At 38.5% G+C, this 19,642-nt stretch overlaps 1 protein-coding gene across 1 annotated transcript; it reads left to right on the top strand.

The window, feature by feature from the left end:
* The first annotated feature begins 1,126 nt into the window (after positions 1-1,126).
* LOC101599031 (vomeronasal type-2 receptor 116-like) lies at positions 1,127-17,110 on the top strand. The gene is made up of 5 exons (XM_045131504.1): positions 1,127-1,870; positions 2,812-3,039; positions 3,699-3,822; positions 14,985-15,852; positions 17,104-17,110. Exons 1-5 carry the CDS (start codon positions 1,127-1,129, stop codon positions 17,108-17,110), a joined length of 1,971 nt encoding a protein of 656 aa, XP_044987439.1.
* Positions 17,111-19,642: the final 2,532 nt, after the last annotated feature.

The raw sequence follows: 19,642 nt of genomic DNA, 5'->3' as shown, positions 1-19,642 counted from the left end.
GACAGATAGATAGATGTGTATACATAGATAGATATAATTAGAGTTAGATATAGATTTATTGATTGATTGATTTTGAAAGTCTGATCTAAGTTGAGAATCCCTTCCTCAGAGCTCTTCTCTTGTGTGCTCAGGCAGGGCCCTGCAAATAGAAGTACTTGCTGATTTTGTGGTGTCTGTAGCAGTACATCTTCCTTCTGCTTCTCTGAGGGTCACACCTGGGTTAATCATCATTCTGCACATGTCTTGAGGATGACAGTTCCAACATGAGACAATAGATGATTCATCATCTTCTAAGGGCCGGCTTTCTTCTGCATGGATGGAAGTCTCTCCAATAGATCCCATAGATTTCTATACTTTACAAACATCTCCACCGTCATGATTATTAAAATATTTATTGGTACTCCATGACCTGATGCTTTCAGGGACAATACATTCACCACATGAATTTAGGAAACAAACATAAGTTAGTAAATTTTATCCTATTGGATTTAAAGATTATCATGTTTAGGGATCCATTACTAATGTCCACTATTTTCTCATTTCAGTTTTCCCCCTGAAAAATTTGACATTGCCTTGGCATTGGAGTATGCAGTAGATGAAATCAACAAGAACCCCAGTCTTTTACCCAACTTTTCTGTAGGATTTTACCTACCTACTCAAATGTGTGATTTAAATTTTTTTGACGAAATGTTATCTTTATCCCCAACAAGTAATTATGCTTTGTATCCTAACTATGAGTGTGCTCATTATTTCTGTGAAGTAGTAATTTCAGGTGAAACGTGGGCAACATCTTCAAGATTGGCCCCAATCTTTGAAATGGACTATTCTTCACAGGTGAGGTTCTTTGGAATGGGCAAGGGGAAATGCATTTCTTGTTGGCCTTCTTATGAATCTAGGAAAAGGGAAAAGAAGAGAAGGAGTTTATGCACGGGCTTTCCGTGTGTCTTAAACGGCTAGTTACCAGAGACAATGTGACTTTAAACAATTGATGCAATTCAGATGTTCAATTGAGCTTCAGGTCACTCTTGTTCATACATTGTTTCATTTGTTTTGGGACCTGTAGCTTATCTATGGACCATTTCAACCTATGTTGAGTGACCATGAAAAGTTTTCTTATATACATCAGATGGCCACGAAGGATACTTCTCTGACCCTTGCATTGGTCTCTCTGATGATTCATTTCAACTGGAAGTGGGTGGGACTGGTCATCTCAGATGATGACCCAGGCCTGCAATTTCTGTCAGACTTGAGAGAAGAAATGCAAACAAATGGAATCTGCTGTGCTTTTGTGCATGTAGTTCCTGCAACCAATCAGTTGTACTTGGCAAGAACTGGAATATATTATAAGCAAATAATGACATCCTCAGCAAATGTTATTATCACTTATGGTGATATTAGTTCTATTCTAGGAGAAACCAGTAGAACATGGCAATATTTGGGCCCAGGGAAAATCTGGGTCACCACCACACAGTGGGATGTTATCTCAAGCAAGACAGCTTTAAACCTTGACCTCTTCCACAGGACTTTTACTCTTTCTCAGCACCATCCTGGTGTTTATGGTTTTCAAAAATTTATCCAAACACTGAAACATTCCAAGTACTTAAAAGATATTTCTTTGGAAAAGTTGGGGTGGTTGTACTTTAACTGTTCACTGTCAGAGTCTAAATGGAAAAGCCTATGTAGTTTTTCATCCAACGTATCATTGGAATTGTTCACACAGCACACTTTCAATGTGGCCATGAGTGAGGAGAGTTACCATATATACAATGCTGCATATGTGCTGGCCTATTCCTACCATGAGCTGCTGCTCCAACATGTAGATATCCAATATATGGCTAAAGACTACAGACCTCAGAGTGACTGTGGGAAGGTAAAATGTCATTTAAGATTGATAGGTAGTATTATCAGTATGATTATTTGTAAATTATCCCAGAGCTGTTCAATCCAAATTGTCAAGAAACCTTTCTCCATTTTCATATTTTATTATGTTAGATGTGGCTTTTCTTATAAAAACAGTGTAATTAGGGTTGGAGAGGTGGCTTAGCATTTAAGCGCTTGCCTGTGAAGCCTAAGCACCCCAGTTCAAGACTTGATTCCTAGTACCCACGTTGGCCAGATGCACAAGGGGGCACACAGGTGTGGAGCTCATTTGCAGTGGCTGGAGGCCCTGGTGGGCACATCATCTGTCTCTCTGTCTTTCTCTCTCTCCCTGTTTCTCTCTCTGTCTGTTGCTTTCAAATAAATAAATGAAAAAATAGTATTAAATTAATTAATTAAATTAATTGAAGCTAACAGTATGAAATGTATATCAATGACGACTATGAAAGAAGATGTTAACATATCCACTGATCTGCAATAATTCTAATATTTACTTATAAGTCCCATGGACACTCTATGGTATATAGAGAGAACTTCTCATGATTTAAGAAAAATATATTTTACAGTTTAGAAAAATATAAGTATCAACATGATGACTATCATACAAGTGTTTCAAAATATTTCAGAGTAAGTAAATATATTCATGCCCTCAGTTTCATAATGATGCTTTGAATGTAATCATAGAGGTAGGTAGTGTTAAGATTTATGTTAATTTTATGTCTATTGTTGTATGGAAATGTTTGGGATATTTTTCCTAAGACACACTGATTTGGAAGCTAGTAATAATATTAATTATTTATAAAAGTATAACATTAAATGTTTTACACAAATAACCCTTTGAGAGTGAGAAATTAGAGAATTTGTGAGGAAGTTCTCATTTTTGATGGAATGCCTTAGTATCCTGCATAATTTTAAGTAATACATATCTTTCAGCTGAACCATCTCCTAAAGAACATGCAGTTTACCAACCCTGTTGGAGACCTAGTGAATATGAATCAGAAAGGGAAATTAGACCCAGCATATGACATTTTCCACTTATGGGATTTTCAAGAAAGTTTGCAGGTAAAGGTGAAAATAGGACAGTTTTCTCCATATCTTCCACAAGGACAACAACTACAATTATTGGAAGACATGATAGAGTGGACCACAGGAAGTAGACAGGTGAGATGGATCTAATAGTAATTTGGATATGGAACATAAATAAAATAAACCTTATAAGGTGTTAGGGTATAACTGCCCGTGTTTTATAAGTACAAAATATTATCATTTGTGGACTCACTTTACACTTTTTAGATTGTCTTTTTTATTTTTTAATAGAAGAGAAGCAGAAACATTTTAACATTTTTCTACATATTCATACATGTGATACTCAGTGAACAAAGGGCATGTTTCCATGCTACTCAATTGTAGGTATATGGAAAGTAGATTTACTAATTGCATAATATGCTAAGGCATTGTTGCTATGAAAAGAGTATTTAAGGGCTGGAGAGATGGCTTTGCAGTTAAGTGCTCACCTGAGAAGCTTAAGGACCCTGGTTCAAAGCTTGATTCCCCAGGACCCACGTTAGCCAGATGCACAAGGGGGCACACAAGTCTGAAGTTCATTTGCAGTGGCTGGAAGCCCTGGCATGCCCATTCTCACTCTGTCTCTCTCTCTCTCTTTTCTCTCTCTCTCTCTCTCTCTCTCTCTCTTCTCTCTCTCTCTCTCTCTCTCTCTTTCTCTCTCTGTCGATCTCAAATAAATAAAAATAAACAAAAAACTTTTTTTTAAAGGAGGAGTTAAACTCTGTATGTACTCCTGATCATTTGATGTTCCTCAGATTCCTCCCTCGGTGTGTAGTATAACTTGCACCCCTGGATTCAGGAAATCCCATCAGGAGGGGAAGGCTCCCTGCTGCTTTGATTGCATTCCCTGCCCAGAGAATGAGATTTCCAATGACACAGGTAAGTTTAGAAACTAGGAGAAATTCTACAGAATGTTTATTTCCTCTTAAAACTGACTGGGACCTTGGAAGGATGTGGAAAACATCTGAAGAGATAAAAATATCTTATTTAATTTAATAATGTCATTTAAATGATCAATAACATTGCCTATATAAATGACACTCACCTCCTACAAATACTATTATATATAATATTTTCTCCATTAAACTCATCTGAGGACAACATAGCAATATTAGTTTTACCCCTTTGATGTATTTCACGCATAGGCAGGTGATCTTCATTGAACAAACATAGGTATCCAACACAAAAAATGAATCTAGCTTGGTGTGATGTTTTAAGACTTTCATCACAACACTCAGGAGAATGAGGTAGGAGGATCTGTGAGTTCAAAGCTAGCCTAAGGCTCCAGAGTGTGTTTCCAGCCAGACTAGGCTAGAATGAGACTATACCTCCACAGAAAAATATAAGAAAACCAGAGCATGAATCTTCTAAGCCTTATTTTCTCAGGAACCAGCACAGTTACTGGAAAAGACCAGATGCTTAGAGAAAGTTTTGTTTTCTTAAGAAATATCTGATTACAGTGGGTTGTGCCTTTAATCCCCACACTCCCAAGGAGAACGTAGGAAAATCTCCATGAGTCTGAGGCCAGTGGAATTACAGAATTACAGAATTATGCCCTCCTACATTGTATTGAGACCTTGCCACAAAAATATCTATAAAAAAGTAAATAAGCAAAAAGAGAAAAAGGAAAGAAAGAGAAAGGGAGGGAAGAGGCAGGAAAGGGGGAAGGAAGAAAAGAAAGAGAGAAGGAGGAGGGAAGAAGGTGTGTTTTATGAGGTAAAACGTGCTCTGGTACACCATGCGCTACTTGTGTACATTGGATTTTGTATTGTTTTGCAGTTGACAAGTGAATAGAAAAATACAATATAGAAATGTGAATTCTGAGCATTTTTAAAGCATGCATATAATGAATCCCATAGACCCATGAGATGATATGATATTGATGTTAAAATATTTGATATATTCTGAGGCTTATTTTGGAAAATGATTTTTTTAAACAAATATATTTCGTTTCATTTGTGTGTGAGAGAGAGGGAGATAGGCAGATATATAAAGAGAACGGGCAAGCCAGGACCTACTACTACTGCAAAGGAACTCCAGATGCATGTGCCACCTTGTACATATGGCTTACGTGGGTCCTGGGGAATCGAACCTGTGTCCTTTGGCTTTGCAGGCAAGCACCTTAACTGCTAAGCCAACTCTCCAGCCCTAGAAAGTGACATTTTAATAACTGAGAAACACATTGTATGACCATATTGCATATTTGTCATATGGGTCATGCTCTTATTCTCCCTTTCCCCTCACCTGCTTCCGAAAGAGGTTCTTCCTCAATGCAGACACTGGTATCCATGTGGGGTGATGAGTGCACCAGTCAGAGTCTGTGGGTGGGCACAATGCGTCACAATCTACCTTCCCACCCCATGCCTCTAACTTCCTTTCCATTCCTGCTTCTGCCTCCTTTACTGTTCTGCTCTCAGCAGCCTCTGATATATCCTTTGGTGAATGCTGAGTCTCTTCCACCATCTCCCTGGGAAGTGTTTTAGTCTAGCAGTGCGAGATGCACTCATCTTTAATCCTAAGCTTTCTCCATAGTATTTCCTGTGCCATGGCAGATGTGGTAGGGATGACTTGTCGAGTGATGACTGTTGACTTTCCTGCTTGTCACACTAATGGATCCCGGGTCTTATAGGTTCATGCTGCTATCTGTCTAAAGCAGACTCTTCCACCAGCAGTGAGAGTGGCATGTACAAAACTAGGTAAGAATATGCAGTTAGAAGACTTTTGGAAAGGAATACCTTTATAACAACAACAAAACAAAGCAGAAAAACCTGGAAACTTCCCTCTGCTGTCTATGACTTCCAAATTATATGCTTCCTGTTAGATTCTAAGTACCAGGTATGAACTCCTCCCTCACTCCTAATCAGGCCTCATACCCAATCAGAGAGAAATTCATTCTGCCCATATCCTCTTTATAATTTAGGTACCACTGTGTACCTCTTGCATTGGAGATTCATTTTGCAATTTGAAGTACTTACAGCTTGATCATACAGTTGATGGCCATTATTCACCAGCAGTTCATACAGCAATATGCGGCAGTATGAGAGTTACCCAGCAGAGATAAGGCTTCCATCTCACCTCAAGCATGATATCTCCATTTCCTGTGAACACAGCCTGTGGTATCATTAGGAGCAGTATGTTACAATTGAGATCTAGTGTGTACCCCAATGCATCAATCATGTTATAAATTGCATGGGGATTTCAGGGGCCTCCATGACTGTGGGGGTAACTCAATTCTGGCACTGGTATTTACCAGCAATAGCCCACTGTATTACGTTAAAACTTGTTCCTATAGGACACTGCTGCCCAAACAATGCCCCCGTCCTCTTATTAATTTGCTAACCAAAAAATGTTTCTATTATGCTGATTTATGCCACCAATAGTTTTGCATATCTCTGCTGTTCCTCCTTCCCTTCCATACCTCTGCCAACGCTTCCACCTTGCTATTCAGTCCCAACACTTGATTGGTGACTATCCCCTCCTCTACTCCATTCAAACTTCTCCTCTCTCCAACCTTCATACTAGCTTTCCTACAACACTAAAAATTCTTACTGAAATTTATCAACAGATATAAGTAGTCTACTTTAGGATCTCCATGGGAGAGAACAATGGTCATTTTTCTGTGAGAGCCTACACACCTTGCTTGGTAAACTTTTTTACATGACCATTCATTTTCCTAGAAATTTCATGGTTTCATCTCTCCTTACAGCTAAATAGAATTCCACTGGTTATGTGTGGCACCTTCATTATCCATTCATCAATTGATGGGCATCTGGCATAATTTCATATCTTAGCAATTGTGAAAGAAGCAGTAGAAAATATGGCTGACCAATATTTCTACTGTAAAGAGGAGTGTCATTCAGGTATATGCCCACAGGAGGAATAGCCAGGTTAAATGTTAGATCTACTTTTAGAATTTTTTTTTTTTGAGGTCAGGTCTCGCTGTAGGCTAGGCTGTCCTGCAATACACTATGTAGTTTCAGGTTAGCCTCCAACTCTCAGTGATCCTCCTACTAAATTCTCCAAATGCTACAGTTAAAGGTGGGTTCCACCATGCTTGGTAGAGAGAGAGAGGATAGAGAGAAAATGAATACACCAGGGCTTCTAGCCGCTGCCAATGACTCCAGATGCATGTGTCACTTTGTGCATTTGGCTTTGTATGGTATGGTAGTTTGAATGGATGGCCTGCATTATATTCAGAATTGTATTAAAGTTTGTAATTTACATCTGCAGCCACCTGGCTGGCAGGAAGTGTCACTGAGGGGATCCTAGGTTATAGCCTTAAGGTATGTAGTTTGATTTGGAATTCAATTTTAAAGATAAGCAAGGTGCCTTAGCTCTGCTTGGAATTCCTAAGGATGCTGTGTGGTGGGCCTTTTGGGTTTTGGCTGGTGGCTTTTCTCTCTGTGTTAGGACCTGTGAAAACAGGCCAGCTTCTACTGCCATTATGGAACTTCCCCTGGATCCATAAGCTTCAAGTAAGTATCCCTTCCTTCATAACTGCCGGGTCTGGAAATTCATCACAGTAGCCTGAGGCTGTCTACTACATGTGGGTACTGGAGGATTGAATGCCAGTAGTTAGCTTTAGAGGCAAGCACCTTAAACACTGAGCTATCTCTGGGGTCCTCAAGTCATGAGAAAGCAGCTCACATTTAATTGTGATATTTGAGATTTTTAAATTTTGCTCGCTACTGGTATGAGGTCTCTTATCCTTGATTTAGACTTGAACATGACAGGGAAACATCACTGGTCAAAGATTAATGGATGTAGTAAATTTGCCTCTTCAGGTCCTATTTGCATCACTGAAAAATTCTTTGAAATACCAATCAGACCAGGCTGTGATTTATAGTAAATTTTGACCTTCAATTGTTGAAAAGCTTAGATTCTCTAAGCATGCTCTCCTCAGAATTAGCATCTCCTCTAGCTGGGAAATTTTATAAGTACCAGGAAAAAGAACTTTTTCTACATGAACACTGAGATAGAAAATTATTACTCAGAATCAGAAAAATCTCCCTGTGATGTCTATCCTGGCCCAAGACTATAGGACTTTCTTTTTTTTTCCTTCTTTCTTTCTTTTGGAAATAGGGCAAGAGATTTTAAAACCTAACCCAAATTACAAGAGAAAACGCAGTGATGGCTGGAAAGAGAGTAGCAGAAACTGAGAAGCCCCATCTGCCACATCCCATGTGTGTGCTTCACAGAGAAACAGTAAGAACAAATTCACAAAACAGTAGTTATAATTACAAAAACAACTCACCTGAGGGTGTTGGGGGCATGAAGACAAGGTGGGAGGCTAATGGCACAGGAAGAAAACAAAATATTCTAAACAGTCCAGGCGTACAGCCGAGCAAATGCTAGAAACGCCTGGAACACCAGTGGTTCCTTGAGACTCGTAGTGGTCGTCCAACTCCACATCCCAGTGTGGGAAATATCTGCCCAGAGTGCGCCACAGATAAAGACCAGCACCTTGAAGAGCAGGGCATGTGATTATGGCCTTTGGCAATAAATCCTTTATTCACTGGCATGGGCAAGACAAAAAGACCTGTGACAGCCAACATTTAATCCCACCCACCTTCTTTTGACAGCAGGGGACTCTGGCCTGCAGCAACCTTTAGTTTGGTTGTGTCTCTGTTTCATTTTGGTATTGGTGTAATACTGACTTCATAAAAGGGGTAAAGAAGTATTTCCTCCTGTAAAATTTTATGAAATAACTCGGAAAGCAGCTGTTTTTTCCTTCTATAAAAGCTTATTTGGAGTTTAGTTGTGAAAACCTGTTGGTTTGGACTTTTCTGGCTTGGAGGCTTTTAACTAGTATTCCAATTTTATTAGATGTTATTGTTCTCCTTAGATTATTTATATATTCTGAGTTTAGTCTGGAGAGTTCATATATGACAAGAAATGTGTCATTTCTTCAAGATTTTCTAATTGTGTGTAATATAGCCATAGGAAATTTATCCTATTAATTCAACCAGTTTCATAGGTATCTGTTGGAATATCTTCTTTTTCATCAGTAAAGTTTTTTATGAGATTCTTCTTTGTTTTCCTTTTGATAAACTTATCCAAGGGTTTATGAGCTTCATTACTCTCTTTTTTGTAGAAACGTCCCTTCATTCCATCAGTTCTTTCATTAGTTTTCTTCATCTCCAGTTTTCGATGCCTGCCCTGATCGTGATTCTGTCTTTCAGCCTGGCATGCTCATGCATGGGGGTTCCTCTTCTGTCCTGTCTTCACACGGATCACTTCATCTTGTGTTGTGATTCTCTACTTCTGTAAAGTGGGCACTTAGAGGTATAAACTTCCTTCTCAGTACTCTTCCCATTATGTCCCATAAGTTTGTTGTTTTATGTTTTCCTTTTCATTCAGTTCTAGGAATTTTGTTATGGTCGATTTTTTTTCACTGAGTCATTATAACTCAATACTGTGTTTTTCAAACACCAGGAGTTTGTGTATTTTCTGTGCCTTCCTTTCTTGTTGATTTCTTGGATCATTGCATTGTGGTCAGATATAAGACAAGATGTTATGTCCATCCTACTGTGTTTGTAATGACTTGTTTATGTCATGATATGTCACCTATTTGAGAAGATTCCATGATTTACTGAGAAGAATCTGCATTCTGTCAAATTTGAATGGAATGTTAAATCCTATTTAGCTATTGTGTTTTTTAGCTACATTGATTTTGGCATTTTCTGTTTAGATAATGTACACATTAACAATAGTAGGGTATTTAAATAACCTACTATTTCAGATTATTGTCTAACACATTTTGCTTCAAAAATTTTGGCATACTTCTGGTTGGTTATCTGTGTATAAATGTAATACCCTTTCATCTAATTGCATCTTGGGTGAGTCATAAGGATCTATTCATCTTTTTTATTGTTTTGGTTGAAGGCCTATCTTTTAAGACATAAGTATCATCACAGCTGTTTTTTGCCTATTTCCATTTGCTTAAAATACCTGTTTTTAATCCTTTCACCCAAGGTTGTGCCTGTATCATAGTAATATGGATTTCTTGAAGGCAGCAAATGGATGGATCCAGGTTTCTGATCCAGCCCATTAACCTGTGTCTTTTGACTTGGGAGTCTTGTACATTGATTTTTAGAGTTATAATTGAGAAGTATAAATTAATGTCAGTCAAGTTGAAGACTTTATTGAGTTTGGTATTTCCTTCATCTTCATTGCTTTTCATGTATATTCTAGTTGTGATTATTCTGTTTTTTCCTCCCATAAACTTTTAATTATGCATGTTCTCCTCAATGTAAAGTACTGCATTTAGTATTGTCTATAGGGCTGACTTACTGCTCATATACTCATAAAACTGGCTTTTGTCAATTGAAAGTTTATCTTTCCTCCTCTATGAAGATGGATAACTTTCATATATATATGTGAGTTTAGGCTAGTAGCCTTGGTTTTAAAAATTTGTAGTACTCCATTCAAGCCTTTCTGGGCTTTTTGAGTTTCATTTTCAATTCAGATGTAATTCTGATGGACTTACATTTGTTACTTAGAAGTCATGAGTCTCTAGATTCCAATTCTGTCTCTTCACTTAGGCTAGTCACAGTCCCATTGAATTTCATCTGGTGCTGGAAGTTCTCCTTAGCAGCATTCTCTTAGTCCTGGCATCTTCATTAGGTCTCTATTGCAACCAGTGGTCATCCTTATGGCTATATCTGGCCTCAACTCAGGTAAACCAACAAGTCTGCTTCACACTGCCCATGGCCATTTCAAAAAAATATTTGGAAACATTATGACAATACCGTTCTTGCATTCGTTATACTCTGTACTACCAAGTGGGCTAACAACTTGTTAATCCAGGCAAGAATAAAGCAGACTTGGAAGATCAGGACACTCCTTCAGTATTCAGACCACTTCAAAGGCTGTAAATTCACTTTTCTTCTTTATTTATGTTTTTTTTTCCCTCATTTTTATTAACATTTTCCATGATTAAAAAAGTATCCCATGGTAATTCTCTCCCCCACCCCACTGTCCACTTTAAAATTCCATTCTCGATCATATCCAATCTCCATCTCAATCAGTCTCTCTTTTATTTTGATATTATGGTCTTTTCCTCCTCTTATGATGGTCTTGTGTAGGTAGTGTCAGGCACTATGAGGTCATGAATATCCTGGACCATTGATGTCTGGAGGGAGCACTTTGTAAGGAGTCCTACCATTCCTTTGGCTCTTACATTCTTTCTGCCACCTCTTCTGCATTAGACCCTTAGCCTTGGAAGTTGTGATCAAGATGTTACTCAGTACTCCAGGCTCTTCTTTCCAACACTATGATACCTTCTGAGTCATCCCAAAGTCACTGCCATCTAAAAAGAGAAGATTCTCTACCCGAAGTGAGAGTAGTTAATAGAAGGGTATAAATATTAAGAGAAGTGCTTACTGGGCAGCTTGAGGAACATAGTATATACATTTTTCCAGACATCAGCAGATGTTACACCTCTAGGGCTCATGACTACCCCTATTTTAAGTTTTCAGTATCAGGAATGTGCTTCCCCCCATGGAGCAGGCCTCTAGTCCAATGGAGGACAGTTGGTTTCCACCATGACAGACGTGCTACTATTACACCCATTGACTCATTTGGGCTGGCTGGCCAATTATAAGGCTTGCAGTGTTCACTGTTGAGTATCTTCAGTGGTGGTATCTCTTCCTCCCATTGAACTACATGTAGAATGGCTTCCTCCAGCTTTCTGTCAGCTGGTCTACATAAAGGAGGTTATCAGCTCAGTTGCAGCAGGATTTTTCAGTGGCCTTGCAGCCCAAGTATGTGGAGTCTTCAGCAATAGGGTATTACCAGCTATTCCTGGTGGGAAACCAAGGGCCTCGCCATGGCCTATAATGTTTTGGGAGCATCAGGAAACCCCTTGGCCAACAACACACTGGAAGTATCCCATCCCTGGCACTGAAAATTTTCTAACAATGATCTATGGCTCCTGAGTGTTCCATTGTTCAAAACCGGAGGATTCCATATGATTTATTTGCATCCTCTTAGATTTTGATTAGCCCTCCCTCCACCTTTTCTTTACTGAATCCCTTCCCCTGACCTCACTTTTGGTCTTTTCACTCCCATTAATCTATGCTTCTACTTATATATATACACTAGTAACCAATTCAGTACCCTCCTCCCTTCCTTTCTCTTCCCTTTATATCACCTTTTTAACTTACTGGCCTTTGCTACTGAGTTTTTTCCTTCTCACACAGAAGCCCACTCATCTGTAGCTAAGATCCACATATGAGGGAGACAATGTGGCGCTTGGCTTTCTGGGCCTGAGTAACCTCACTTAGTATAATCCTTTCCAGATCCATCCATTTTCCCGCAAATATCATAACTTCATTTTTCTTTACCGATGTGTAGAACTCCATTGTATAAATGTGTCATATCTTCATTATCCACTCATCAGTTGAGGGACATCTAGGCTGGATCCATTTCCCAGCTATTGTGAATTGAGCAGCAATAAACATGGTTGAGCATGTACTTCTAAGGAAATGGGATCAGTCCTTAGGATATATGCCTAGGAGTACTATAGCTGGGTCATATGGTAGATAAACTTTTAGCTGTCTTAGGAAACTTCATACTGATTTCCACAATGGCTGAACCAGATTAAATTCCCACATCCCAGTCAGCATTTATGATCATTTGTTTTCCTGATGGTAGCCACTCTGACAGGAGTGAGATACAATCTCAATGTAATTTTAATATGCATTTCCCTGATGGCTAGGGATGTAGAACTTTTTTTAGATGCTTATATGCCATCCATATTTCTTTGTTTGAGAACTCTGTATTTAGCTCCATAACCCATTTATAATTGGCTTGTTTGAATTCTTATTATTTATCTTTTTGATTTCTTTGTGTACCCTAGATATTCATCCTCTATCAGATATATAGCTGGCAAAGATTTTTTTCCCATTCTGTAGGTTGCCTCTTTACTTTACTCACAGTGCCCTTTGCAGAACAAAATCTTTCTAATTTCATGAGGTCCTGGTGGTTAATCTGTGGTTTTATAGCCTGAGCAATTGGGGTATATTCAGAAAATCTTTTCCAAGAACAATATGTTGAAGGGTTTCCCCTGCTTTTTCCTCTAACAATTGCAGAGTTTCAGGTCTAATGTTAAGGTCTTTAGTCCATTTGGATTTAATTCTTGTGCATGGAGAGAGAGAAGAATCTATTTTCATCCTTCTACAGATACATATCCACTTTTCCCAGCACCATATGCTGAAGAGCCTGTCTTTTCTCCAATGAGTATTTTCCTTCTATGAAGCCAGTATCACCCTGATACCAAAACCAGGCAAAGATACAACCAAAAAATAAACTTACAGACCAATCTCCCTCGTGAACATAGATGCAAAAGTTCTCAACAAAATATTGGCAAACAAAATACAAGAATATATCAGAAAGATCATTCAACCTAACCAAGTAGGCTTTATCCCAGACATGCAGGGATGGTTCAACATATGCAAATTGATAAATGTAATACATTATATAAATGGACTGAAGGACAAAAATCATATGATCATCTCATTAGACGCAGAGAAAGCATTTGACAAAATCCAACATCCCTTCATGATAAAAGTCCTACAAAGACTGGGAATATAAGGGACATATATCAATATAATAAAGGCTGTTTATGACAAGCTTACAGCCAACATATTAATAAAAGGGAAAAACTGGAAGCTTTTCACTAAAATCAGGAACAAGACAAGGGTGCCCACTGTCTCCACTTTTATTTAATATAGTACTGGAAGTCTTAGCCATAGCAATAAAGCAAGAGCTGCACATAAAAGGAATACAAATTGGAAAGGAAGAAATCATGTTATCATTATTTGCAGGTGACATGATTTCATATATAAAGGACCCTAAAGACAATACCAGCAACCTGTTAGAGCTGATCAACACGTACAGCCATGTAACAGGATACAAAATAAATACACTGAAATCAGTAGCATTCCTATATGCTAACAACAAACACACAGAGGATGCAATCAGAGAATCACTTCCATTCACAATTTCATCAAAGAAAATAAAGTATCTTGGAATAAACCTAACCAAGGGAGTAAAGGATTTCTACAATGAAAACTATAAACCAATCAAGGGAGAAATTGTAGAAGACACTAGGAAATGAAAAAACATCCCTTGTTCCTGAATTGGAAGAATCAATATTGTGAAAATGACAATCTTACCAAAAGCAATCTAGACATTTAATGCAATCCCCATCAAAATTCCAAAGGCATTCTTTATGGAAATAGAAAAAACATATCAAAAATTCATTTGAGATCACAGAAAACCTTGAATATGTAAAATAATACTGAGCCACAAAAATAAGTCGGGAGGTATCACCATACCTTATCTTAACCTATACTACAGAGCCATAGCAACAAAAACAGCATGGTACTTGTGCAAAAGCAGATATGGAGATCAATGCAACAGCATAGAGGACCCAGATATAAGCCCAGGTAGCTATAGCCACCTGACATTCAATAAAAATGCCAAAAATACTCACTGGAGAAAAGACAGCCTCTTCAGCAAATGGAGCTGGGAAAAGTGGATATGTATCTGTAGAAGGATGAAAGTAGATTCTTCTCTCTCTCCATGCACAAGAATTAAATCCAAATTGACTAAAGACCTTAACATCAGACGTGAAACTCTGCAATTGTCAGAGTAAAATGTAGGGGAAACCCTTCAACATATTGATGGCACAGGAAACCTATGGCATGACCAGAGGTTGGACATCACCTCTTTGCCAACATCAGGTGGTCAACAGGAGCAGGAGAGTCTGCCAAACACTGGCAAAGGAAAGATGGCTATAATGCCCATAAACCCACCCCAACAATACACTGCTTCCAAAAGGCTTCCATTCTGAATTTGCTTCCAGCTAAGGACCTAGCATTCAGAATACCTAAGACCCCTTAATCTAGAAACCACCCCACGAGTCAACTGTCTAGATAAAATAGAAGGCACATTTCATATTTTTCTCTAGGAATTCTGTTTGAGATGACCTCCCTATAACAGATCTGACTTGATGATATTTGCTCCTACAACAGATATGGAGCAGTGTTTGAAGTGTCCAGAAGATCAGTATAACAACAGAGAACAAACCCACTGCCTCCAAAAAGCTATAACATTTCTTGCATTTGGAGAACCGCTGGGGATGGCTCTAGCCTTCATGGCCCTGTTTTTCTGTGCACTGACCTCTCTAGTTTTGGGGGTATTTGTGAAGCACCATGACACTCCTATTGTGAGGGCCAACAACCGTGCTCTCAGCTACATCCTGCTCATCTCCCTGATCTTCTGTTTCCTCTGCTCCCTGCTCTTCCTGGGTCGTCCAAACACAGCCACCTGCATCCTGCAGCAGACCACATTTGGAGTGGTTTTCTCTGTGGCAGTTTCCACGGTCTTAGCTAAAACGATCACTGTGGTTCTGGCCTTCAAGCTCACGACTCCAAGTAAAAGGATGAGGTGGTTGCTGGTATCAGGAGCACCGAACTTCATCATCCCCATCTGCATACTGATCCAACTCATCCTCTGTGGAGTCTGGCTGGGAACATCTCCTCCCTTTATTGAAACAGATTCACATTCTGAACATGGGCACATCATCATTGTGTGCAACAAAGGCTTAGTCTCTGCCTTCTACTGTGTCCTGGGATTCCTTGGCTCCCTTGCCCTGGGGAGCTTCACTATAGCTTTCTTTGCCAGAAAGCTGCCCGACAAGTACAATGAAGCGAAGTTCCTAACCTTCAGCATGCTCGTGTTTTGCAGTGTGTGGGTCACGTTCCTGCCAGTCTACCACAGCACAAAGGGGAAGGTCATGGTGGCTGTGGAGGTCTTCTCCATCCTGGCCTCCAGTGCAGGGCTGCTCGGGTGCATCTTTGTCCCTAAATGCTATGTCATTTTGTTAAGGCCTGATAAGAACTTTCTTCCAAACCACAGGGATAGAACCATTGCTTGAAATAATAGGTCTTTCAAAATGCTGACTGATACATATGTCCACACATATGTACAATATATGTACAACTTTATAAGTATTTTCTTCCTCACTTACAAATATATTAACATGAAAATATATGCTCAAAACGATGACAATTGTAACCATCAATTTAGGAAGTAATAGGTTCCAATGGGACTTTTGTTTCACAAATAAATAACTTGAATATTGTTTTGAAAGTTGTTAGTATACAATTATTAAGACTATTTGGATTATTCCTATGCTAATATATTAATTTGTGGATTGTCAGTTAGTTATGTGATAGGTTATAGAGGATACTAGCAAATAAGAGAAACTAATTTCTTCCTAAAAGACAGTAGGATCATATTAAATACTTGGTCTTTACCTGAAAAAGTTTTTGAAAATGTGTTGAAATACATTTTAGGACTGTAGGAAAGTTCAGGATTCACTGTGAGAAGTCCTTTTACCTTATCATCAAAATAATTTTCTAGGTAAATGAAATTGACTCTGCCCATGTATGAAGAATTGCAACAGAATCTTTAGACTCACTTAGATATGTAGTACATTTGAGCATATTAAGGGAGTGCTTGTCAAATAGTTTGAAAAAATGTTACAATTATAAGATAACTTCTGAAAGGTCATGAGATAGATTAATATTTCATAGTGCACTTAGTTTTTTTCTATAATCTACTGAGGAAATAAAGGCAAAATAGGAAGTAAGTAGGAATGATTGTCACAGAAATGATAAGGCAATTGAGCTTTATGTGAAGAGAACATTATTGATAATATCATAATTTCATCAGGGATTTGTTTCTAAACAGTGTCATTTGCATCATTTGCATTATAGTAGACTGAGATAATCAAACTTTTGCAGTTACAAACCTCAGTTGAATAAAACTGATGGCTCTTAGTAATTTTTATTAATATTCTAATTTTTAATTATATTATATGTGGTCTTGTAACTATTGTGAATGTTATCATGCATTAATTGCTATTGGTTGATGTGGCAGTTCTTTTAAGCATCCATGTTCTGGAAACTCTGTGTCCATTCAAAGATACCCAGGTGGTGTTCTATACTTTTGTACCTTCTCATACACATTGTTATAACTGGAACGATATTCTGATTGAGATGTATCATGTATGGAATTTTGCCAAATACTGTGCTATTTTATTTGTGGGCATGCAGACTGCATTTCTGTAAGTTTAATAACCAAGGTGACATAACGTAGGTTCCAAAATATATAAGAAAAATTAAACCATGTCAATAGGCAAGGAGTTCAATGCCTGGAAGCTTCAAATAAGACATATTTTTTTTCTAATGATAAGTAGAGTGTTAGGCTGGTTTTCTCATTGCCAGCACAAGGTACCCAACCAAAGTCAGCTGATGTGAGGAAAGGGTTTTAATTTTATTATTATATCATCTTAGAGCCTCAGAGGAGACAGGAATTATTTACCAGCCCGGCAAGAGGTAACATGGATTGAGAAGAGTCTGGACATCACATCTTCCATAGCATTTGGGAAATAGCATCAAGAGAGTGAGCTGAACTCTGGCAATGTGGAGCTGGCTTTAACAACCTAAAGCTCACCCCAACACATCACATCACACCTGCTCCCTCAAGGCTCTACCTCCCAAGTTGCCAACAACCGGAGCTGAAGAATTAAAGTATCAGAGTTGATGGGCGACATTCAGTAAACCAGCATATAAAGTTACCACATTTTGTCCTCCAGATCATAAAGGAGAACTTCCTTGAGCCTAGAACTGGGTTGATGTCATGAAGTTATCAAAATTTAATTTAAATTAAATTTATATGTTATTTTTTTCTACTGCAGTGTTTGAAATTTCTGCTACAACTGTTTTCTTTTTTACGTTAAGAATGTAAGTATTTTTGAGCTAACAGTTACATTCTTTGCTTCTTAACTCCTTAAATGTTAATTTTCCTATTCTCAATAAGTGAGAAATCTATAGATAGTATAACTGTAGTATATCTTCACTGTTATCCCCACAATACCTCCTTGACTGTAGAATGACTTTCAACTCTTCTGCTGAGCTAGTGAGAGGGAACAATTCCTGATTATCTTATGTAAGTATTTCAAGGAAGTTTTCAGTTTAACACTGAGAGAAGCATTCATATTTTATCTTCCTCTCGCACTCTAACAGTACATAGGCTGTGGCAGATGTGACCATGATAATACATAGACTGCTCCACAGTCAGCTGTTCGTTTTCTTGTCTGGTTGTACTGATGGGAATCTTATGTATGCCCTGCCATCTGTACAAAAAACATTCTCTAACCAAGACTGAGAGAGGGTTAGATCCAAGGGAATAAATATACAGACACATAAAGACTTCTCAGTGGTAAGACTTCTCAATATAGCCAAAGTGGATTGGAAGTTCCCTTCTAGAGAAAACTTTCTAAGCCATAGGCTTCTGACTTGGGTCATTGTACCAACTTTGACTTTCCTCCCTCTGAGCAGGCCTCATATACAATCAGAGTGCAGTTGACACCCCACACAGCCTGTGTGCCACTATTGCACCAGTGTGTCTTTGCTTGGAGGGTTGATTTTGTAACTTTCAAATTTTACTGCTTGTTCACACTGTTGGAGAACTTTATCCCCAGCAGCTCACATAGCACTCTTGAATACTTTGAAGATGTAGCCAGCAGAAAGCCATCCTACATCTATTCCACCATCATGTCTCTATGTCCTGTGACGGAAGCTGTGGTGTGTACAGCAAGAGGAAAATATAATTTAGATCTGTTGAGTATTCAAGTGCTTAGGCAATGGCTAGCGGTAGTTTGCAATCCCACCAACAGTGAATGAAAGTTCCTCTCTGCTCAAATCTTCATCAACATTTGTTGTCTGTTTAATTTTTTTTTGTTGTTTTATTTTTTTAAATTTTTTTCCAATTTTTATTAACATTTTCCGTGATTATAAAATCTATCCCATGGTAATTCCCTCCCTCCCCACCCCCACACTTTCCCATTTGAAATTCCATTCTCCATTATATTACCTCCCCATTACAATCATTGTAATTACATATATACAATATCAACCTATTAAGTAGCCTCCTCCCTTCCTTTCTCTACCCTTTATGTCTCCTTTTTAACTTACTGGCCTCTGCTACTAAGTATTTTTATTCTCACGCAGAAGCCCAGTCATCTGTAGCTAGGATCCACATATGAGAGAGAACATGTGGCGCTTGGCTTTCTGAGTCTGGGTTACCTCACTTAGTATAATCCTTTCCAGGTCCATCCATTTTTCTGCAAATTTCATAACTTCATTTTTCTTTACGGCTGAGTAGAACTCCATTATATAAATGTGCCACATCTTCATTATCCACTCATCTGTTGAGGGACATCTAGGCTGGTTCCATTTCCCAGCTATTATAAATTGAGCAGCAATAAACATGGTTGAGCACATACTTCTAAGGAAATGAGATGAGTCCTTTGGATATATGCCTAGGATTGCTATAGCTGGGTCATATGGCAGATCAATCTCTAGCTGTTTTAGGAACCTCCACACTGTTTTCCACAATGGCTGGACCAGATTGCATTCCCACCAGCAGTGAAGAAGGGTTCCTTTTTTTCCACATCCCCACCAACATTTATGATCATTTGTTTTCATGATGGTGGCCAATCTGACAGGAGTGAGATGGAATCTCAATGTAGTTTTAATCTTCATTTCCCTGATGACTAGTGACGTAGAACATTTTTTTAGATGCTTATATGCCATTTGTATTTCTTCCTTTGAGAACTCTC

This window comes from Jaculus jaculus, chromosome 12 (assembly GCF_020740685.1).
Source record: "Jaculus jaculus isolate mJacJac1 chromosome 12, mJacJac1.mat.Y.cur, whole genome shotgun sequence".
NCBI lineage: Eukaryota > Metazoa > Chordata > Mammalia > Rodentia > Dipodidae > Jaculus > Jaculus jaculus.
This window is presented reverse-complemented; position numbering and strand designations above follow the sequence as displayed.

Coding starts and splice junctions, on each gene's coding strand:
- LOC101599031 (XM_045131504.1), top strand. CDS start 1,127: ATGGCCACGAAGGATACTTCTCTGACCCTTGCATTGGTCTCTCTGATG. Junction 1,871..2,811: donor CTCAGAGTGACTGTGGGAAG/GTAAAATGTCAT, acceptor CATATCTTTCAG/CTGAACCATCTCCTAAAGAA. Junction 3,823..14,984: donor TGAGATTTCCAATGACACAG/GTAAGTTTAGAA, acceptor CTCCTACAACAG/ATATGGAGCAGTGTTTGAAG.